This window comes from Capra hircus, chromosome 10 (genome assembly GCF_001704415.2).
Source record: "Capra hircus breed San Clemente chromosome 10, ASM170441v1, whole genome shotgun sequence".
NCBI classification, from domain to species: Eukaryota; Metazoa; Chordata; class Mammalia; order Artiodactyla; family Bovidae; genus Capra; species Capra hircus.
The window spans coordinates 80,507,392-80,530,561 of NC_030817.1; the positions used below are offsets into that span (position 1 = coordinate 80,507,392).

Sequence of the window (23,170 nt, forward strand, 5' to 3'; positions counted from 1 at the left end):
AACCAGGGATTGAATCTGGCCCTGACAGTGAAAGCACACAGTCGTAATCACTGGACCACCAGGAAATTCCCCTAATGTAATTCTTATTTTTGCTCCTCTGTAGGTAAGATGTACCCACTTCTACTCCTCAGGCTTCATTCAAGATTTTCTCTTGGTTTTTGATTTTCTATTCATCCTTCTTGTAAGGACAGAAGTAAGAAGAACTTCTAAGCTCTTTATATGCCAGAATGAAAACTGAAAATTATCTTCTATTTTAAATTCTGTTCTTTCTCCTGGCCTCTGTATTTCTGTGCATGACATGTTTCTTTACCCATGACTCAGAAAACAAAAACATTGCCCTTAAGTTTGTCCTCTCTGTTCTCCAAATCTAATCCCTCACCAAGTCTAATCAGTTCTACTTCTAATGGAACCTTCAAACTTACCCCCTCTTTTTTCCATGCTCACAGTCTGTATCTTACAGCAGGTTCCCTGTCTCTCATATTGAGAAGACTCTAGTCTTCCCATCTCCAGCCCAACTCCTAATTTCTTTTCCATGTTGCCTTCATCATAAATCTGGTGAAATGCAAAATTGATCACATCATCCCTAACTGAAAGCTCCCCCTTATTTTCGAAAGAAAGTCCAAGCTCCAAAATATGGCGAAAGGGTTTTTAATGATCTGAATAAATTCACCTCTTCTAACACATTCCTTGCCACTTTGCACTTATCATGCACCTATAAGCCAGTCCTCTTCAAACTGCTTGCATTTCAGGATATACCAAGTTGTCTCATATCTTGTGCTTTGCACATACTGGATTAGTCCTTCGTCCTTGCCTCGTGGGCTTGACTTTCATCTTCTGTGGCTCATGTGTTGACTACCTCCACAAAACCCCTCGTAGTTATCTCCCCAAGCCTCCCTCAGAAACTCTAGTGGATTTCTTATTAAATTCTTTTAAAAAAATTTTATTTGGGGCTGTACTGGGTCTTCACTGCTATGTGTAGACTTTCTCTAGTGCCAAACGGGCCACTCTCTGGTTGTGGTGTTTGAGCTTGCAGAGTACTGGCTCTAGAGCTCAGGCTCAGAAGTTGTGGTACATGAGCTTAGTTGCTCCGAGGCATGTGGGATCTTCCTGGATCAGGAATTGAACCTGTGTCTCCTGTGTTGGCAGGTGGATTCTTTACCACCGAGCCACCAAGGAAGTCTTCTAGTGAATTTCTTAAAGCCAAAACTAAGAATACATCTTTAATTTTTTAAGAAAGGCATTCTGTTTTATAAAGGATGATGTAAAGGAAATAATCATATAAAATGTAAATGGTATTAAATACGTTTCCCTAGTACTTTTGCTGAGGTACAATTCCAGTAAGAGTTTTGCTCAGCTGGTCATTACTCAGCTCTCCCTGAGTACCCAATTATGTCTTCCCAGAGCTGGACTAGTTATCCCTCATGCATTCTTCCCACAAATTCTCCAAAACATAATCATCCACTGCACTCCTAAGCCTCCAGACGCCCCATCACCCTCCAATTTAGTTCATTTTCCATTCAACAGATATTTAATGAACACCTAGTATGTCACAGGCTATGAATCAGCGTGAGTAACAGAGATAAGGTCCTTGCCCTTCCATTCTAGTGGGAGGGGAGCCAGAGGCCTAAGAACAAATTAAACTGGGACAATAGGGATTCTGATGCTCACCCCTAGAAAAAAAAAGGAGATGATCCCCACAAAGTACCCAGTTTGAGCTTAACTTACAGTAGGAGCTCAACATATATTTGTTTCTTTCGCTCTAGCTGTTTGAAGAATAGCATTGCCTTCCCGTTTTTTTGTGTTTGTTTTTGTTTTTCAGGATTTCAAGCATTTTTGAGTTCTGATACATGCAGAGGACCAGGATGAAGTGAATAAATGTGAAGCAAGTTACAAAGTTGTTAGAAATCTTAAGCTCTCACATTTTCCCCCAAGTTCAATAAAAAGAGATACTGATGTATTTCTGGAAACTAATAAAGTGTATCAAACCACCTTAAATGTGTTCAATGTTGTTTGCATAATAATTCTCACTCTGGGGGTTATCTTAAGGAAATAATTTTAAATGAGCCCAAAGATTTATTTTCTTGTACAAGGATATTTATTACAGCTCTATTTAGAATAGCAAAACTTTTGTTGGAGGGGAGGGGAGGGATGGACTGGGATCTGGGGGTTAACAGATGCAAACTAGTATATATAGAACAGAAAAACAACAAAGCCCTATTGTATAGCACAGGGAGCTATATATTCAATATCCTATGATAAACTATAATGGAAAATATTTAAAAGAATGTACATATACATGTATAATGAATGACTTTGTTGCACAGTAGAAATTAACAACACTGTAAATCAACTATACTCCAATTTTTTTTTAATTGAGAAAAAAATTAGTAAAACTTTGGGAAGACTTAAATTTCTAAGAATGGGAGATTAATCAAATAAATCACATCATTTTTATTAAAAAACAGTACAACTATTGGAGTTTGCTCCACATATTCAAGGAACAATGATAAGTTACATCTTGCAAGTTGTTGCTTTTAAGTGTGTAAGTAGCAAACACCTGCAGCTCTGTGCTGGACCCTGTTCTGGGTCCTGGGTGTGAACAGACAGATAGGGTCTTAAGGAGCTTACATTTTAGAGAAAAGAGAATTTAATGAACAAACAAGCACATTGATGTTAAACAATAAGTGCTGAGTAGGATACAAAATAAAATAGGGTGATATACTTAAGAGACTGGAGGTAACCAACTAATCAGATTGATGGATAGAGAAGATCTCTATGAGGAAGCGACATCTTTTTTTAAAAATTTTATTTATTTTTTAATTGAAGGATAATTGCTTTTCAGAATTTTGTTCTTTTCTGTCAAACCTCAACATGAATCAGCCATGCTGCTGCTGCTGCTGCGCCGCTTCAGTCGTGTCCGACTCTGTGTGACCCCATAAACAGCAGCCCACTAGGCTCCTAGGTATACATATATCCCCTCTCTTTTGAGGGAGGTGACATCTGAGTTGAGACCTGAAGAATGAGGGGCAGCCATGCCACGGGGAAGAGTGTTCCTCCAGAAGGAAGAACAGATGCCAAGGCTTAGGTAGAAGGCTGGTGAATTTGAGAAGCAGAAGGACTGTGGGGCTGAGGCAGCAGGGTCAGGGGCAAGTGGTGGAGTTGAGGTTAGAGATGGCTGCAAGGCCAAATAGATGAGGGTAGCACTTTGCATGGTTCTAAAGGTGTTGGGAAGGCATTGGAAGTGTAGCCATAAGCTGCTCCAGCAGCACAGATTTTAAAACTTACCTGCATCTTCGCTCCCTACTGACCCTGGCATGTCTTAGAGCTTTTAGATAATGACTAGTTGAGTGGGAGACAATCTTGCTTAAGAATCCCAGGGACTGGCCTTAAGAATACGGGAGCAGACCAAGCCTGGAGTAGAAAACTAAAGGCACATAAACCCTTCTAGATGGTGCTGACCAGAACACCACATGACCAATTTATTATTATTATTGGGGCTGACTTTGCTCTTCTGCACATAGCCCCATCTCGAACACCCCTGAAACTCCACTTTAAAACCCTTTGTCCATAACCAGCAACTTGGAAATGGCAACTAATGGACATTAGTCCACCGTCTTCCCAGGTTGATGACCTCCTGAATAATGCAGCTAGTCCCTTCCCACCAATACGTGTCTCTTGAGTACTGGCTTTCAAGAAGCAAACAGATGAACATGAGTTCAGTACCAGCCCTGTCTGGTTTTAAGCAGGAGAATGCCAGGATTTAATTTAGAGCTTAGAAAGCTCACTGGCTGTGTAGAAATTGGATTATTCAGAAACAAGAGTGGAAACACACCAGGAGGCTATGGCAGTTCCGTAGGGAAAGAGCACAGTGACAGTGTGAGTGGAGAGGACAGACACCAATATATTTTGGACACAGAACTGATAAGAAATCCTGCTGGAGTGAACCTTGGGAGCGAGAATAGGGAGGAATCAAGGGTGATTTGTAGGTTTTTGGCTGGAACAACTAGATGATCATAGTAACAATGAGATGGGAAAAACTAGGGGAAGAAGAGTTTGAGGGTGAAATTAAGAACTCTGTGGGGCCGCTTTCAGTCTCAGATAAAATACAGGCTGTGGAGCCAGACTGCCCAGGTTCCCATCCTATTCTAGACTGCTCAATGATTTTTGACAGGTACCCTAGCCCCTTGCCTCAGTTTCTTCATCTGTAGAGGGGGAATTACAATCCAACTATCTTAAGCGGTTGTTGTGAAGATGACAGTCATTCTTATACATAAGTAAAGTTGCCCAGTCATGTTCGACTCTTTGTGACCCCATGGACTGTAACGTACCAGGCTCCTCCATCCATGGGATTTTCCAGGCAAGAATGCTGGAGTGGGTTGCCATTTCCTTCTCCAGGGGATCTTCCCGACCCAGGGATCAAAGCTGGGTCTCCCGCACTACAGGTAGACTCTTTACTGTCTGAGCCACCAGGAAAGCCATAGGTCAGTACCAAATTCTTCTTCACTCAGCAAGTATTCGGTGAGCATTTTCATGCACTAGCTTCTGAGCATATAACAAAGACCAAATCAGACAAAAATCACTGCTTATATTACACTGTTTATAAATAGAAAAATCACTGTTTATATTACAGTTGGGGCAGGGGAGACACAATAAATAAATGCATTGTTAAACTATTGAATATGTTGGATGTAGACAGGTGTTATGGAGAAAAATAAAGCAAGGAAAAGTGGTCGTGAGAAGAGTGGGTTGCAATTTAAAATGGTGTGGCCAGGGACTTCCCTGGTGGCTCAGAAGTAAAGAGTCTGCCTGCCAATGCAGGAGACGATTGAGCGATTGAGACAATTGTGGGTTCGATCCCTGATCCAGAAAGATCCCACATGCCTTGGAGCAGCTAAGCCTGTGCACCACAGCTACTGAGCCTGTGCTCTAGAGCCTGGGAGCCGCAACTACTGGAGCTCGCGCGCTTAGAGCCCATGCTCTGTAATAAGAGAAGCTACTGCAGTGAGAAGCCCTCCCTTGAGCCACAACTAGAGAGTTGCCCATGCAGCAGTGAAGACCTGGCACAGAGAAAAATAAATAAAAAACAAAATTGGGTGGCCAGAAAAGCTTCCATTAAGACAGTGATATTTGAGGACAGGCTTCAAAGGAGGGTACCTGCCACCTGGATATCAGGGGAACGATGTGCCAAGCAGGGAAAACTGTCAGTCCGAAGGCCATGATGTCAAGGCTTTGAGAAACAACAAGAAAGGTGAAGTAGCCATAGCTGTTATTCTGTGAGAGGTGAGGCGCCACTGGAGAGTGTGAGCAGATTGGTAACATAATCTGATTGACATTTAAAAGCATCCCCTGGCTGCCAAGTTGAGAATAGACAGGGAAGGGCAAAGGCTTGCGGAAGAACTGGAGCTTCGATCCAAGTGATGGAACATGGTGGATTGGACTAGGATGGGGCAGTAGTGGTAGACAGAATTAGATAATAAACAAACGATACAAAAATTCAATAGAAGAACATCACATGGTAACATGCACTCTGGAGAAAAGTGAAGAACAAGGGGGGACAGCAAACATGGAAGGTGCTGCAACTTTAAAATAGAATGGAAGACCGGAAGATGGTGACAGTTAAGCGAGTCTTGAAGAAGAGGGCATGGGCCGTGAGGCCACGCGGGAAAGAAGTCTGCAGGCAAAGTGCAGCCCACTGAGCTCGTGGAGCAGGAGTGTGCCTCACACTGTCCAAGTAGGAAGGGGCCAGTGAGATGGATGGACTGAGCCTGGGGCGGGGAGGGGAGGGAGGGCGGAGTCACAGAGCACTCTAAGGACTTTGATTTGAGGGGGTGCAGTGGAAGGCTTGGAGAAGGCAAGAGCACCCCACTCCAGTGTTCTTGCCTGAGAATCCCAGGGACGGGGAAGCCTGATGGGCTGCCGTCTATGGGGTCGCACAGAGTCGGACACGACTGAAGCGACTTAGCAGCAGCAGCAGCGGAAGGCTTTGAGTAGAGGACTGACACGATCTGGTCCACCTGCTCGTTCTGGCTGCTGTGTGAACAGGGTGTCACAGGACAAGAGTCAAATAATTAGGAAGCAACTGCAACAGTCCAGCTGAGGGAGGAAAGCAGCTTGAGAAGGATGGTGCCTGCGGAGGCGACGAGGAGTGGCCAGAAGCTGAACACCTATGGGAGATAGAACCAGCAAGATTTGCTGACAGATCCAGTGTGGGTTATGAGAGAAGGAGAGGAGTCAAGGGTGACTCCAAAAGTTTGGCGCCAAGAAACTGGAAAGATGGACGTGCCATTTTCTGATGTAGGAGGGGAAGCTGCAGGAAGACATATGCTGGAGCAAGGTCATGAGTCTGACTTCAGACCAACATGTTATACTTGGGGTGTCTAAGAGACAGCCACATTGGACAGTCACATTGTAAAGATATTGAGACGGCAGTAAATACACAAGTTTGGGGTTCAAGGAACACATACAACTTGGGGAGTCTTTAAAACCTCAAGGCTGGCAGAGTGTAGCTGGATGACAGACAGCCCAGGGCAGAGGCCTGAGTCACCCCAACTGCCGAGTCTGAGCAGAGGCAGAAGCACCAGCTGGAGAGTGAGAACGGCAGCCGGAGATCCGAGGGACCAGGAGGGCCTAGTCTACCATCTAGTCTCCAACTGTGGTGTTTTCAAAGAATATTTAACTCTGTAGGAATTTATGGGCAGGGTGCCGGGGGGTGGTGGCAAGCAGCATGTGAAACAATGTTAAGTTACTTTCTGTACATGGTGGGAGTTGAGGATTATTGTTATTTTCTCCTTTACCATTTTCTGTATTTTCTTAATGCTTAACACTGAACACATATTACTTTCGTAAAAATTCTTTGACAAGGATATTTGAAGATCAATACTGGAAAGTGAGTTTTGCCGTTGCCAGAGAAGTCCAGCCTATTTCTTACCTCAAACTTGTGCCCATAGAAAGGAATTTAGCTCTTTCTCTCCATCAGGGGGTGCTGTGGAAGGGGCAGTCCCCCTCAGCCCAGGTAGCTTCAGAAGGGCTTCGATCAGTAGAAGCACCCTGGGGTGGGGGGAGACTAGCTGGGGAAGCACTGGAGGCTGTCCTGATGCCAAGCGGCCCGCAGTAAGAGCTGCTGAGGGCTGCCGCTGGTGATCTGCCAACCACGCTTCTCAGAACTAAGGGTGTCAGAAATGCCAAGTTGCATCCCCAGGATAGGCCATGGGCCCACACTCCTTAGCTCGGTATAGACTGACACATGGACAGAACAGCAGCTTTATTAAAAAACGGTTTATTAGCATCTACGTCTAGCATCTGTGCAAATGAGATCAGCTCCTCCCAGGGGCCCAGGTCTCCCACCTGAGCCCCTGGGGAGCCTCTCTGCCGTAGGCCCCTGTCTTGAGGCAGTGTCCTTGCTCATCTGACATCAGTCCCATTGCTTCTGGCTCAGGGCTAAGCCCCACCTCGAGAGGCCATGGGGATGGTCTCCCGTGAGCGACCGCTGCCTCTAATGTCTGAGAAGGCCCCGCCTCCGCCGGCTGGGGCTACGTCCACCTGGATGACCCCGTGCACCTGGGAGAGCTGTGGGCTATCCAAGCTGGCAATGAGCTGGCGGGGACCTGGTCTCACAGGCACAAACGTCTGGCGCAGGGTCACTGTCTCGTTGCCCCCAATGTCCCTGTGGGCAGAGATAGGGTCATGGGCCTGGGGTGACAGGGTGCGGAGTGGGGAGTAAGGGCTGATGGGGCAGCTGGAAGGAAGGAGCAGAAGGCGGAGCCCTTCCGGCATTTCTGGGCTCAGCTGGAATCTCTACACCCACGACCTAACCTACTGACGGAGGACAAAGCCTGAATCCCAAGTCCGCCTCCACAAAGCGTGATCAGCGGCTACCCAGCCAGCTGCCGAGCTGGAAATCTCCTCGGCATTCAGCACTCCTCCCTCCCTGCTCTCACAAACATCTGGGCCGAAGAGCGAGCACAGCCCCCTCCTCTCCATCACCAGTGCTCCTGCCCCAACCAGGTCAGCCCCATGCCCTGATGGGTTTCCAAGACCAAGGAAACCTCAAAAGGAGACTTTGGGGCTTGACACAGTGTTGCCAAATACTTCCAGGCTTGCCAAGGAAGAAGGTGGAAGAAAAGGAGTTCTCTGCTACCATCACCTCTTAGGATGTTATCTCAAAAAAAAAAAAAAAACAAACAAACCCCAAAACAAACAAAACAAAACTAGAGTCCCCCAAAAGACAAGCAAACAAAACTGGAGTCCCTCCCAAGAACAGACAGGTGGCATATTTAAATTAAACTGACACACACCAAGTGTGTATGTGAGAGAAATACACATGCTGGTGTACACAGACACACACCTCAGTGTCTTTATTTTCTTCCTTCCCATGCACCTCTAGTCCCAGATCACCCCTCCAGGAATTTACAATTTCACCTGCCTTCTATCTGCCCTCCTTGCCTCTCATCTCATTTTCCATTCATTTTTCCAATCACTCAGAGGTGAACTGAGCCTTTCAAGGGCTTGGCTTCCTTGTTGCTTAGGAGATAGACGAAACTGTAGCTCCGTAACCTGACACACAGGGTCACTCTGACTCACCCCGCCTGCCTGCGATCATTCCCCCCCACTACCACCACATTCCTCCTGCCCACCAGCCCCAGTGAGCTCCACCCCTCTCCTGAATTCACCTTGTTTTCATGCCTTGCCCCTGGGCTGCCTCCAGACCCAGTTCACCCTTCCTCTTAAGTGAGGGCTCCCTGGAGCACCTCCTACCCTCAGGAAAATGAATCTCTGAGCTTCTCCAGTGATCTGCGAGTCCACAGGCACACTGACTGTGATTGAATGTATACTGCAGTTGTTTACACCTGTTAGCATCTGTCCTTTCCTGCCTCTGCCTGAAACCCTTACCTCTGGCCCCTGCTAAACTTGAGCCTGCCTTGGGGACCATTTCTGGAGCCAGACTTGTGCAAACACCACAGTCCTCCAAAAGAATGAGCCAACACCCCAACATCAAGGATTTCCTTGGGGCAAAAACATTTAGCTTGGAGCCTGCTGCCAAGGGACGTCCCTGGACCACTCTGTACTCCTTCCACCCCATTAACTGTGTAGTTTAGAACACGTACCAATCATCCTCACATTCTGATGTAAAATGGAAGTGAATATAAAATGAGGGGGTGGGATCAGATGGTCTTGAAGGTGCTTCCAAGCTCTATGAAGGCGAGAAGTAGGAAAGTCTGGAAGATAGATGTCTACCTGATAGGTTGTAGACTTAATTTCTAGATTTTCTATCATAATATGCAACTTGAAATTCAGTCTACAACTTAACAGGTAGGCTATACTCTGCGTGCGTGCTCAGTTGCCTCAGTCATCTCCGACTCTGAGACCCTGTGCCCTGAAGCCCGCCAGGCTCCTCTGTCCATGGGATTCTCCAGGCAAGAATACTGGAGTGGGTTGCTATGCCCTCCTCCAGGGGATCTTCCCAACCCAAGGACAGAAATTGCATCTTCTACAGCTCCTGCACTGCAGGTGGTTTCTTTACCACTGAGTTACAGCGGAAGCCCCAAGCTGTACTCTGCCTGGTAACAAATCTGTGTTTTTAATTTGTGCCCACTTTTCCATTGAAATGAGGTTAAAGGTTGTTTGGGTTCAGACCAGCCTTCAAAAGTCTATTTACCCATACTATAATTGAACTGTGGGGCTTCTCCAGTGGCTCAAGGGTAATAAATTTTCCTGCAATGCAGAAGACTCAGGAGACAAGGGTTTGATCCCCAGGTCGGGAAGATCCCCTGGAGGAGGGCATGGCAACCCACTCCAGTATTCTTGCCTGGAGAATCCCCATGGAGAGAGGAGCCTGGTGGGGTTCAGTCCATAGGGTCACACAACTGAAGCAACTGAGCACACATATGTGTAATTGAACTGTACGATTTCAGAGCCTAGCCTTTATTTATAAGATTATTTCCAAGATAAATTGCTCTCTAGGTTCCAACTAGGGATGTCAAGATCTCTCCCTACCCTGATCTTAGTGTCAGGCAAGACCTTGGCTGCACCCTAGCTTAAGGCAAACACATCAGCTACTAACGCTGGAATGAGCCCACAACATACTGAGTGCCAGTAATAAAACTCTCTGACAGGACATCAGAACTTAGACATCCAAATTAGCATTGTCTTTGATGCTAATTTGAGTATTAGCATAAAATTAGCATTTATGCTCTTGTTCAACCACACTGAACATTTAAAAAAGCTCCTCTCAGATTTTCCTTCACAGCCATTTAAAACTCCACACACATTACATGTACCCACTTGGGCGTGCACTCACACCTGGCCAAGTCACTGTCCCTCCTTTACAGCCAAGGTTCATTTCTGATTGAAAAGGGCATTATGACCCACCTAGCTCACTTATTTACCTTATTAATCAGTCTTAGTTCTAAATGACTTGAAGCTGTTTCCCCAAAGTCAAATCCACTTCCTTAGAAGACCACCCTAAGGACATTCTAGAGAATGTGATTCAGGCTCTGGGGGAAATTCCCAGAAGGGTTTGGAGCAGACTTCTAGCTTCCCTTGGTGCCTGCTTTAGTGGTGACAACAGCCATCTGGAGGAGTAAGTGCTGGAATGTTTATTAAGTGGCCAGTAAGCAGGTGGGGTGGCACACCTTATGCCATAATGAGGCTCCATACCACAGCCTTTCATGTCCAAATGAGAGTGAAGTAATGCCAATTTTGGAATTGCTTGAGTTGGCCAAGAAGTTTGTTCAGGGATTTTCTCTAAGATGTTAGGGGAAAACCCAAACGAACTTTTTGGCCAGCCAATAATACACCCAAATCAGCAGCTCGGGGCTCTCACCTGTGCTGGAGGCCCAGCCTGGGCTCACAGTAGCTGGAGGAGCCACAGAATGTCAACCGGGGGCCTGCCTTGAGAAACCACCATCCAACCCTCTCATTTACTGGTGGGGAGACTGGGCCCACACAAGCCCCACAGTTGAAGAGAGGGGCTGAGTCTCCAGTACAGAGTGTGGGTGGCCCTTGCCTTACTCCCTGGAAAGGGAGAGAATCAAAGATCTGGCAGGGAAGCTGAGGGGAGCCCAGCTCCGGGGACCCCTCAGGACAAGGGAGCCTCTGCCTGTCAGCGGCAGGCGAGACCCCAGCAAGCAGGCTGCCTGGGAGTTCCACGCTCCGCTCTCTAAGCTGCCAGAAACTCTTCTAGGGCAACAGGAGGAGAGCGCTCCTTTGTGAGGTGTCCCATCACCCAGGAGCCCAGCATGGGGCAAAGCTAGAACAGCAGCCTTTTCAGCTCTGGTCTGTTGGCGAAAGTGGCAGCCACCCCCAGGCAGAGCCTGTGTGTGGGGAGAGGGATGGGTAGGGTGGTCAGGGACCCTCTGTTTCCTCACCCAGCCCCTCCGTGAGTGTGGTCACTTTCCCTCGGGTGCTCTTTATTGGATGAGGAAAATGCCTGCCCGTGTCACCAGAAAGCTGATCTTAAAGGTCAGCCTCTGGCCTTCTCTGCTGTCCCTGTTCCTGCATGTGTGAGTCCATGTCAGAGGTGGCAGCATGGCCCGGGAACACGACCTTGGGCACTTGCTGGGCACACAGCCTCCCCTGGCTTGGGATCAGGCCCCAGCAGGTGGGATGAGGGCCTGAGGCACAGGGCTCTTTCCTTAGGAACTGTTCACTCTGCTCACCACACCAGCCCAGCAACCAGCTTGAGAGCCTGTGTGAGGTGTGCACCATGGCAGAGGAGTGGAGCCTGCCCCTTAGGAGCCGAGACGCTCTGGGAGATGTGACCACCAGCCACCACATCTGTAAAGGGTGGGCAGCTACCAGCAGAGCACTGATGCTGTGCCCAGCACCATGCTGAGGGCTTTACATGTATTGTCTCCTGTAATTCTCAGAGCCAGTTTATTACTGTTATCCCCACTTTACAGGTGAGAAAACTGAGGCATAGAGATCATACATATAGCACACAGCCCATGAGTGAAGAAGCCAGGACCTGAAGCTCATCATATGATTATCTCTAATGTACTTTCAAGGGTACTGGGCGTCTCCAAAGGAGCTTACATTCCTGAAAAGTGCCTGCTCAACTCTTGAGTGCTGGGCAACAGTAGTGACAAATAGCTAGTGATTCCTATATGAGGCTTTAGCTCCCTAACAAGCCAGCAAGGCAGGGCAGGGACACCGAGGAGCACTGCCTGAAGCAGGCCTTCTTGAACTCAGTCAGGAGGTGTTGCTGGCTGGCCCCAGGTGACAGACCTTACTGTCCTGACCTGAGCAGGAGAGTGACAAAGGTGGGACCCATGCAGCCAGGAGGCTGGCAAGGGCAGTGGCCGGGGCAGAAGGAGGGGCTACACTCACCCAACATTGAGGATCTTGGGCCTCTGCAACCCGGAGCCCTCGAGCCGGAAGACGACGTTGGTGAGGGTGACAGGCAGCGGGTTCTTGAAGACAATCTGTACTTCGCACTCCTGGCCAACCACAGCTGCTCCCAGTAACTGAGAGAGAAAGAGACCCCCATTATCAGAGCCTCGGGCCAAATTTATGGGACTGGACACTCCCACCAGAGAGGGAGGGAAAGCTCCTTAGAATGAAGACCGCCCTGAGCCCCCATTCTTGCCTCACCCAAAGCCAGAGAGGAAACTCCAACCTACTCCCCAGCTGAAGCCACTCCAGAGTAAGGGAAATGAGCTCTGATTTTCCAGAAAAGGGAACCGAAGCCCAAGAGCCCAGGCTGGTCCCTAACCTCCTCCCACCACTGCTTCTGGCCTCGTGCCCCGCGCCTCGCCCTCCAATCTGCCCCCAGCCCAGCCCGCTGCTCTACCGTGAGACTGAGGTCTGGGGTACGCAGACGGAAGGTGTGCTGCTTGGCCAGCACCTGCCCGTTCTCCTTCACGTGGCCTGAGACGTTGAGCAGCATGGCTCCCTGGTCTACAAGCTGGGCCCGGTATTCCTTGTAGGCCACGGGCATGGTCACGCGCTCCGCTGCAGGGAAGAGGCCTGGCGTCACCGAGGCCTGCTTCCCCAGACCCGGCCTCCCCGGGTCTCCATGTGCCCAGCCCTGGGCTACCCAGACATGGAGAGGGGTGCTACAGGCTGGGGAAGGGGCACTTACAGGCCCCCGGCGCCAGCACCACCTCCTTCTTGCTCTCCTTGAAGACGGATCCCGTGACGCCGGTGTAGAAGGTGACAGAGAGGTAGAGGTGCAGCTTCACAGTGCGGGGGCTGCTGCCGCGGTTGGTCAGCACCACGCAGACCGTCAGGTCCTGCCCCATCACTGCGTCCTGCGCCTCCACCTGCATGGCCACATCCTCCGTTGAGTCCCGCGTGGCGTACACGTTGGGTTTGCTGCCGTGGGCGGCCGCGGTCTCCACTGCCTTCCGCTCTGCTTCTGAGCCTGGGGGTTGAGGGTCAAGGGTGAGCTTACAGCTGCTGCTGGGTGGGCGGGCGCTTGGAAGGCACCCTTGGTTGTGGCCAGAGCTGGCCGGGATGGGGAGCTGGTACCTTCTGGGTGCTTATAGGTGTGCGTGATGTCTTCCCGCATGTTGGAGCCGATAGCCTTTGTAATGATGAGTGAGCCGATGGCCTTCTCCTCCACATACACGATCTTGAAGCTGCCGTCATCCTGTCGCTGCCAGTAAACTTTGTCACTGTTTACCTGTCAGGAGGGCAGTTGTCAGGGGTGTGAACCAGGAATGAATGAGCCAGAGGGTCTGAGGGTGGGCCTGACCCCCCAGCTGCCTTCCTCGGATCCTAGGAACTGCAGGGAAGGCTGGATCCAAAGGTTGGGAGCTTCCTGGCAGAGTGAAACTGGGAGACTTTTCAAGCTGAGCCAGACAAGGCCAGAGAGCAGGAAAGAAGTTGATCTGGGAGGCTCTGCACAGTGCATTGGGCATTAATAACAGTAATCCCTTGCACTCACTTGCTGACTCCATGACTTATAGAGCAGTTTCATACCCATTATGTCTTTTGATCCCGAGCACAGAAAGCACGGCAGCCATTATTATGGCTTTTTACAGTTAGGGAAACTAAGATTTGCAGAATGAGTGACCTGCCCAAGGTCACAGAGGTAGTTGGTCAGCAGTGGGGCACGCCTGGAGAACCTAGGACCAACGCCAGTGCCCTGGTCTCCCCAGGATGCCCATGAGGGCACCGGGCGCACAGCCCTCACCTCTGCGAAAATGAAGGGTGTGTCGTACTTCATGTAGACCAAGCCATTCTTGATGGACTGCACAGAGCAGGGCCCACAGCAGAAGATGCCTACGGGAGTGAGGGCACCACAGGGGTGAGAGATCCAGGGAGGCTGAGTGGGACCCCTAGATCCTGGGCCCACCCTTCCAAGCCCACCCAGTCCCCACTGCCCAGGTTCAGCCCCCACCAGTCTGGATTCTCTGGTGGCTCAGACGGTAAAAAGTCTGTCTGCAATGCAGGAGACTTGGGTTTGATCCCTGGGTCAGGAAGATCCCCTAAAGAAGGAAATGGCAACCCACTCCAGTATTCTTGCCTCGAAAATCCCATGGACGGAGGAACCTGGCAGGCTACAGTGCATGGGGTCACAAAGAGTCGGACACGGCTGACCAATTTGACTTCACAGTTCAACTCAGGGAGGGAAAACAAAGAGGAGAGCAGTTCTATTTTGCTTCAGTCATTGGTGGGGGTGAGGGGGGCAGCGACAAGTGTGGGGGGACAAGCCTGCCTTGGTAACCAAATTGCTGGCATACTTCCTCCACTGGCTGAAGCTGGATGTCAGCTGTCTATGACCCCCCAGAGGTCAAGACCCCACCCCACCCACCCCATCCTACATCAAAACAAACCCAGAGCCCATTATGGCTCTGCTTGCCAGCTGGGAGAGAGATGGCATCACAGTCACCATTCCAGAAAGATCCAGAACCACCCTCAGCTCTACAGCCCATGGTATCCTCTCTGTGGGGAGGTGACTGGGGAGCTGGTAGGAAACAGTGTCTGTCTTCAACATGCTCCAGAGGGCTTTCTGGAGGAGACAGGTTGATAGAGAGGAGGTGTGGCTGAGAGGACACAGAACAGGAAGCGAGGGCTGTCCAACAGGAGGGAATCTTAGAAAATACCTCGAACTAGGGTCTTCTTTTACAGATGGGGAAATAGGTTCAGCAAGGCAAAGCGAATGCCAGGACGTAAGACAGCCGGACACAGAGAGACTGGAAGGAGCTAATCCTTACCAAGTAGCTACTAAGCTCCAGCCATGCTGCTAGTCTAATATGCTTCTCGTTTGATCCTCCCAATCACCCTATAAGGTATACATCATCCCCATATTACAAACAAGAACACCAGAGCCCAAAGGTGCAAGGAACTGGCCTAAGATGACATATCTAAGAAGTGATCAAGCTAGAATCAAGCCCTGGCTGGCCTCAGAATCCCTGCCTGCCACCTAGCCCACCCACTTCCTAGAGCAGGGACTGGAACTCATGTCTCCTGGTGTCCTGTGACAGGCTCTTTCAATATCACAGGCGTCTCTGGGGTTGTATAACTCAGGGGGCACTATTCACAGAGATGACTGGGAGGGAGGGGTCTGGTCAAGACCAGAAGAGGAAGGTAGGCTAGGAGAGGGCTATCTGACTCAGGGTGAGGAAGGGAGAAGCGGGATGCAGGGAGGGGAGAAGCAGCTGGAGGGGCAGGTGGGGGCCACCTGGGGCCAGATTATTAAGTGGGAAGGGTGCGGGGGACCTGTTTGAGATCTAATTTTGTTTTTGACCACACCTCACGGCATGCAAAACTTCCCCCACCAGGGACTGAACCTGCAGACTTGGCAGTGGAAGTGAGGAGTCTTAACCACTGGACCACCAGGAAAGTCTGGGGAGATCTGATTTTTGCAGAAACATATGTTGCAGAGACGAGACTAGTAGGTTACGCCATCAGTGATTATTTCTTAGGCTGGACTGGGTTATAGAAGCTGTTACCTCCTTTGAACCTACCTGAACCCTGATTTTTTCCCCATACCATACATATAACTCAGTGGAGCAATGAGAAGAACTTGGTAAAGGCAAGAATATGTGCCAAAAGAGAGGAAGTTAGGGGCTGGGTTCACTCTGCTGCTGACCTAACACTGTGCCCTAGAGAAAGCCTCTAACCCAGCTGATCTGCAACATCACCAGGGGAACTTTCAAAAACACACAGATTTCTGGAATCTGTTCCTGGAGTTCAGGTCTAGAAATTTCCTTGAAACAAAACTGAAACCACCTGGGAGAGAATAGGAAGTTTTACATTTTATGTTATGCAATTCTATTTTTTTTCTTCCAAGCATGTTTTACTTAAAATGTGCTTAGTCACTCAGTTGTGTCCAACTCATTACAACCCCATGGACTGTAGCCCACCAGGCTCCTCTGTCCATGGAATTCTCCAGGCAAGAATACTGGAGTGGGTTGCCATGACCTCCTCCAGGGGATCTTCCTAAGCCAAGGAATGAACCTGCATCTCCTGAATTGGCAGGCGAATTCTTTACCGCTGAGTCACCTGGGAAGCTCTTTATTTAAAATAGTGACTTTTTGAACTATATATATATGGTTTAAAAAGGTCTTTCAATTAATTACCTCCAGGACATGTAAATAAAAATGTAAGTGGGAAAAGTGGGTTTGTCGGGCGAGGGAAACCTCTCACTGAATTCTCTCAAATCTTGGGACTTTTGAGCCATCTGAGTGTAATAACCATTATAAATAAATAAAATTGGGGCTAATAATTATGCAGAAAGGTGAAAATAAATGAAGGGTCACATGGTGATTGCCCTCATGAGTCCGTCTGAAGAACTGTGGAACGAAAGGACCTGACTCCAAGGCCCCGTCCAGGACACTGGAGTTTATTCCCCTAGCTGGGGACACAGGGAGGGACCCCCAGTGGGGTCTGGGAGCCAGGCAGGGGCCCTGCTCACCACTGCTGGTCTCCTGGGGTGTGGCGTCCACAACCTGCCACCCATCGAAGCCTGAGGGCAGATCTGGCCTCTTCATCCAACAGTCATTCCACACGTGGAAGTTCCTGGATGAAAGCAGATGGAGGGTTCAGTGGGCTGCCTGCCTGGGGCCTCCCCAGCATCCCCAGCTCTCGGCATCCAGGACTCGCGTCTCCGGTCACCAGCAGGGACAGGCAGCCCAGCCCAGCCCCAGCCTCACCAGACAGAATCATGGTTCAGGTGCTCCAGGGGCTTCATGTTCTCATCAAAGTAGATGTCCATGGTGAGGGAAGTGTCTGTGTCGTGCGCGGAGTTGAAGTTGGTGACAGTACGGGTGGCCAGGCCCAGGCAGCGCAGCACTGTGGGGGGGCAGCCAGGGTTAGGGTTCAGGGCCCCGGGCCAGGGCAGGGGTAAAGGGCAGGTGAGGCATGAGGTCAGGAATAGCAAGGGGACAAGGGCAACTGGGGTTGCCAAGCTGGGTCAGGGGTCACTAAAGTCAGAAGTTCACCGAGCCAGGGAGTGTTGGGGGTTAGGGGAAGCCAGGCTACCTGCCTGGCCTTGTGCCTGCCTGTCCCTTCTCCCTCCTCTCCTCTAGGCCTTTCTGGGTTGTTAACACTAATTAATGATAATTAAGGCCAGCCTGCCAGCCACCCCCGCCTGTCCCTGCACTGTAGCCGCAACTGGGCTGGGCTCACGAAGGTGGAGCCTAGCTTCCTTCCATCCTCCGTGTAGAGCCCAGGCGGTTCGGGTCCCATCCCTCCACTACCTGTGGTGGTCACACCGGCGAAGACCCAGCACTGGCCGAAGGGGACAGAGTTGCCGGTGCGTAGGTAGCTGAGAAGGATCTCCACGCTGCCCACCCATGCTGATGGGTTGGTACCGCGGGAATAATCTCCAGACCAGTTCCCAATCAGGACCCCATTGTCATCCAAGGAGTTCACCTGTCCAGGACAGGATGGGGTGGGGCAGAGTTGGGGAAGAGGCTCAGGACCTGCTTTGTGGCCCCCAGCCTAGCCCCTGGCCCTGCAACCACCCCTCACCCCTAAACACTCAAGATTCGGAGGCAGCCTGAGTCCTGCCTGCCCCTCCCACAGCCCTCTGCCCCCCCATCCTGGTCTGACACAGGAATGTGAATCCTGGGTGTGCCAAGTTTGGGGTTTGGCCCTACATTCCACAAGAGCTGGAACTGGAGCCAGGAAGGGGAGGGTTAGGGGGCAGGCTGGGAGGGGAATGAGTGAGATCCCTTCCCACCGTACATTTTGCAAGGGCACGGACAGGGCTGGGGTCCTGGAAGAATCAGAAATGGTAGGAATGGGGGAGGGAGACAGCAGGCAGACACTCAGTAGGGCTCAGAGGCTCAAGGGAGCTCACCATGGCAGAGATGACCCGGGAGACACTGACGGGGTCCCTGCGGCCTCCATAGGGCATGCCCCGCCGGTCGAGGATGTACAAGCAGGCGTCCAGCACCCCGTGGTCAAACTAGGGGGAGCCAGGGCAGAGGTGACCCTTAGGCTAGCACCTGCGCCGCCACCCCGCCTCACCTGCCTCTAGTGCCCCCGAGTGCACGAGGCCCCAGCGAACCCTACCTGGCCGTAGTTCCAGGTCCGCTCGCCAATCTGCGCTTCTGTCCCATAGTAAATTCGCCCAGACTCATTAAGCACATACTCCTGCCGCCAGTCCTCATGGTCCACATACACGATGTCCTCTGTGTCCCCAAAACACATATGCTTGGTCCCCTTCAGCCCTCTCCCTGGGTCCCACCTGCCCCTTGGCTGCTTCTGCAGGGCTCATGACTGCAGAGGAAGAGCAGGGACACCTCTAACCCGGCAGCACTGCTTCCAGGACGGATGGAGTAAACAGGATAGGGGACAATGGGAAAAGGGTGGCTGTCACCAGGGCCCTTCACTAGGAGAGGTGATGCAGCTCTGTGACCTTGGGCTGGTCACTTCTCTATGTCCTGCATCGAGGTCCCCTCACCTGGACACTGGGAAGCTGGCTTCTCCTAGGGCTAGGCACCCAGGCGTGTACCCAGATCTAGCAAAGGAAACCCTACATGCCCTCCCCTCCTGTCCACATTTTGCTCCAGCAGCTCACCGGGGCACCAGGGATTGAAGAGGATGTAGATCTCGTTGCGGGGGTCAAAGGGCAGTTGGAACTCTCCAGCTTTGCAGCGTGTGCGGACGGTGAACTGAAACTTGCCGATGATGGCGTTGGGGGAGGTGTGGACCCGCAGGTTCAGATTCTGCCCACTGGACTTGGTCACCTGGGCCTTCCAGCCTCCACTGCCCCCCTTGCCCACCGGGATGATCACGTGGGTGCCCTTGCCCACCTCGGGATTGTTTCCTGCCATGGGGGAAACACCGATTAGCTGCTGCAGCCCACTTGAAGCAGGGGGATGGAGCCTTGGACTTCTCTCAGCCCCACCCAGGATGTGTGTCCCAAGTTGGACAACTGCCTGGGCCAGACTGAGAATAGCTCTGTCCCCACCCGACGCATGCCCACATGTCAGGGCAGAGCTCCAGTCCAACATCCCAAACCTGTTCCCTCGCACTTAACTCGGAGGTGAGTAGAAGAGACCAGGTCACCGTCACCCTCCACCTGCCTGACTGTGCCAGTATCTGGGCAGGAGGAGCAGAGCCACCCTGTCTGGGTCTAGGTGTCCCCACCCCATATGAAAGCACAGTTTCCTGTCCTGAAAGCCTGCCCGCTCTCTGGGGCTGCAGCTTCCAGAGCCCAAGGCATCCCTGCTGGAGGTGGTAAGGGTACCTGGGAAATTAGAGGCTGGGGTGGGCAAGGCTAGGCCCTAATCAAAGGGTACCAGGAGTCACCCGCCCCCGGTGGCAGCATAATCACCAGCCTAGGCAGTCAATGGCCACCAAGCAATGCAATGAGGGAGGCACATGCCCTGGGCCATGGGGACAGAGAGACAGAGTTGGACAGAGAGTGAAGTCACATCCTGGGGAAGGAGGGCAGACCCAGAAAGAAAGATACACAAAAGCAGCAACACTGGAGAGGATGTGGCAGTAAGGATCCAAAGGAAAAGTATCTTGAGACAAATGCTCCTGGAGGCTTGGAGAGGGTGAGCTTAGGAAATGAAGACAAGGAAGCCAAGACCCTCCCTCCAGGGGACATACTTACATGATTACACCTGCCTTAGCTGGCAGGGGCGAGGAGTGGGGTAAGGGAGGAGCCTAAAGACATCCCTGTGACCCTAATACCAGGGCTAGCAGCCCTGCTAACCAGCTCCCTATCCCTACTCCACCCTACCTGGGGTCTTCACCACCACCATCCCCATCCCCCACTGCAGGCTCCACTGACCGATGCACAGCTCCAGGGTGACATGATCGGAGGACTCATAGGGACGAGACAGGAAGAGGACCATATGGAAAGGCTGCCCACGGCGGAGAATCAGCTCATCGTACTCGAACTCGTCTGTGTGGTGCTCTCGGCGGTTCTGGTCTGAGCGTGAACTCAGCAGATCCATGCCAGTGACCACCAGCATTCCCTCTGCAAGGCCACAGCTCTGGCTCAGTAGAGCCCCACAGGGCGTCTAGGCCCCCACCACTAGCCTCCCAGGCCCCCAGAGATGTCAGAATGAGCCTCAGGCCCAATTAAGGCATTTTGGCTCTCAGATAGCATGGCCAGGTGGGCCTCACCCCGGATGGTGCCATCTCCAGCTGCGTTCACAGCGCTGCCCCGGGAGCCAGGCCGGCGGGAGTCTGAACCCCGGGAGTCGGGTCTTCGACTCCTGGAGCCAGACCCTCGACCTCCCCGGTCTCCACGGCGCTCAGGCCCCCAGTCATCGTCTTCTGCGTTCCTGCAAGAGCAGCAGCCACAGCAGCGAGCCCAGAAGGATCGGCCCCCGCGGCGAGAACGTCTGTCTGGCTCTGGTTCCGGCTCTGGAGAAGGGGTGGTGGGGGGCTGCCAGGGGTTTCCACCCCAGCGGCCGACATCCGAGCGAGGACCCCCTATGTGGAAGAGGCAAGGAGGCTCTGATCACTCACTCAGACCTCCTTTACCCCTACAGGATGCTCCAGTCAGCTCACTCAGAAACCCTCCATCCAGAGAGCTGATTCCGTCCCAGCCAGATGACAGGTGATCTGACCCTGACCCTGAGATTCCCTCAGATCCACCCAGAGACCTTCCCCCAAAGACTCCTCTCACTCACCTAGAGAAACTTCCCACATTAGAGAGATGAGTCTTTTTCCCCTCTCACCCTCACAGGGACATCCTTCAAAGCAGATGCCCAATCCAGAAACCTGCTCCAGGACTCATCCCGGAAACGAGTGCACGCTTGTCACAGCTTCGAGGCGGCAGCACAGACCATCCTGAGCCTGCTCCCCCTGCCAGCTCCTCAGTCTGGAGATCCAATGCTGAAGCCTCAAGGACCATTGCTTAGAAGGAATCCCCCACCCACTGCTCCCCGAATTAGATGAGTGACATTCACCACTGGGGGTCCTGGCATTTTCCCACGTTGTCGGGTCAAACACCCATGAGCAGTTGCTGGGAGGGGAAGGGGGCGGAGGTGCCTGAAGTCAGTCTTCCCAGGCAGGGGATCTCTGGTCGCCGGGAGCCTCGCTGGGGCGGACAGGCTCTGGCTGGCCCGCACTCCACCTTGTTGGGACCCGACCTCGGCCCCCAGACAGCATCGCTGGGGTTCAGCATCACAGTGCCCCGTCGGAGCCCCTCACCTGATGAAGGTGTTGGCGACGACATCTCTGAGTCCCGCGGCGGAGGTGGAACAGGTCGGGACCGATGGGACGGGACAGACTCCGCCGCACGAATGGAAAGCGTGGGGCGGGCCGGTAAGTGGTTTTTAAGGGGGGAGGGCGGGGCCAAGCTTCTGGGAAGAAGAGGAAGGTTGCTTCGTCACCCCCACTTGGGGGAGGAGGTCCAGCGTCTGGGGGCCGGGAAATGACTCTGGGCCACACCCTCTTTTCCCCTTTCGAGGAACTAAGGACCGACAAGTAGGGAGAGGGCGCGGTTGGTGTCTGTGAGGGCTCAAGTTGGAAAGACTCCCGGCGATCACCTGTCTGGGGGATGCTGCCTGCCAAACTGGGTGCATCAGAGACACATTCTCAGTGGAGAAGCTCAGAGGGCAATGGGCCAGGGGCCACCTCTGTCCAGCAGACTTGCTGTTCCCAAGCCCAGGCTGCCCGCCTGTGTCTCTGAAACTGTCCATGGGCTCGCTCTAGGAATTGTCCAGCCCAGGGAGGTCCCTGGATCCCAAGTTGTTAGAGACTGGTGACATCAGCACCTGGCCCTCAGACTGGCTCCACCAGCCAGCCCTTGACCTGCCGGCTCTACCAGATCCTCTGACCCTACCATCCACCTGTCCCTCCTTCTTCCTCTGGCTCCGCCAAGCCCCCAGTATGAGTGAGAGCTGCTTCCTGCTCCCTGGGACCCTCCACCTTTGGGATTAGGAAGGTCAGAGTGGAAGCGATCTCGTTTTCTAACGGTCACCCTTCCCCAACCCCCAGGGGTTTGGAGGTGACTTTGGTCTTTGCTCTGGGGCTCAGGTGGAAATGAAGTCTCTCTCCCCAGTCTGCAGAGTACCCCTTTCTTCCACTGAGACAAATGTCTGGTGAGCTGGAGGCCGGAGTTCTCAACTTGGAATTCTTCCTAGGAATCCTGACCAACCGGCTGCAGGCACCTGCCCAATTCCATCCCAACCCTGAGAGAAACACCACAGAGGCCACCAAGAGAACCCCAAGGCAAAGAGGAGGTCAGGCATCTTCCGGAAGGTTGGGACCCTGTTCTTAGGTTCTATTCTCTCCATCCTGCCATTGTCCCAGCTCTGCCCATGGGACACTGAACAGAAGACAGTAAAAACAGGGAGGGCAAGGAGATACAAGGAAGCTGCCTGGAGGAGAGGCTGAGTTTGGTGATGCATGCGGCAGGGAGGTGCCTAGGGGAGTGGGGACAGAGGCTCCAGGACCTAGCAGAGCCCTCCGCATCTTCATGACCTTTTCCTGTCCAAGTCTAAGCTCCAGACCTGGCAGGGGGTGGCTAACCCCACCTCCAGCACATTCAAGAATAGAAATCACACTAGCAGAAATAAAATTTCCAGGCAGGTCAGCCAAAGGGCTTCACGGAAGGCTGTTTGTATATCACTCCGGATACAGAAAGGACAGGGAGGGCCCTGAGAGTCCAGTGTGTGTACATGTAGGCCCAGGTAGATTCTCAGGGAAACAGGAAAATGCCTGGTCACATTCTCTCCCTCCTGTTTCAATCAATCTTTCTGTTTCCCCACCCAGCCAGGTTTGACTCAGGGCCCTCACCCCTGAG

At 51.9% G+C, this 23,170-nt stretch overlaps 1 protein-coding gene across 1 annotated transcript; it reads right to left on the minus strand.

The window, feature by feature from the left end:
• On the minus strand, positions 7,261 to 21,705 carry TGM1 (transglutaminase 1). The gene is made up of 15 exons (XM_018054636.1): positions 21,574 to 21,705; positions 20,539 to 20,850; positions 20,201 to 20,389; positions 18,977 to 19,225; positions 18,469 to 18,587; positions 18,254 to 18,361; positions 17,649 to 17,823; positions 17,103 to 17,241; positions 16,865 to 16,968; positions 14,138 to 14,226; positions 13,471 to 13,624; positions 13,082 to 13,363; positions 12,791 to 12,951; positions 12,328 to 12,464; positions 7,261 to 7,663 (listed from the first exon to the last, which is right to left on the minus strand). Exons 1-15 carry the CDS (start codon positions 21,596 to 21,598, stop codon positions 7,438 to 7,440), a joined length of 2,469 nt encoding a protein of 822 aa, XP_017910125.1. The 5' UTR covers positions 21,599 to 21,705; the 3' UTR covers positions 7,261 to 7,437.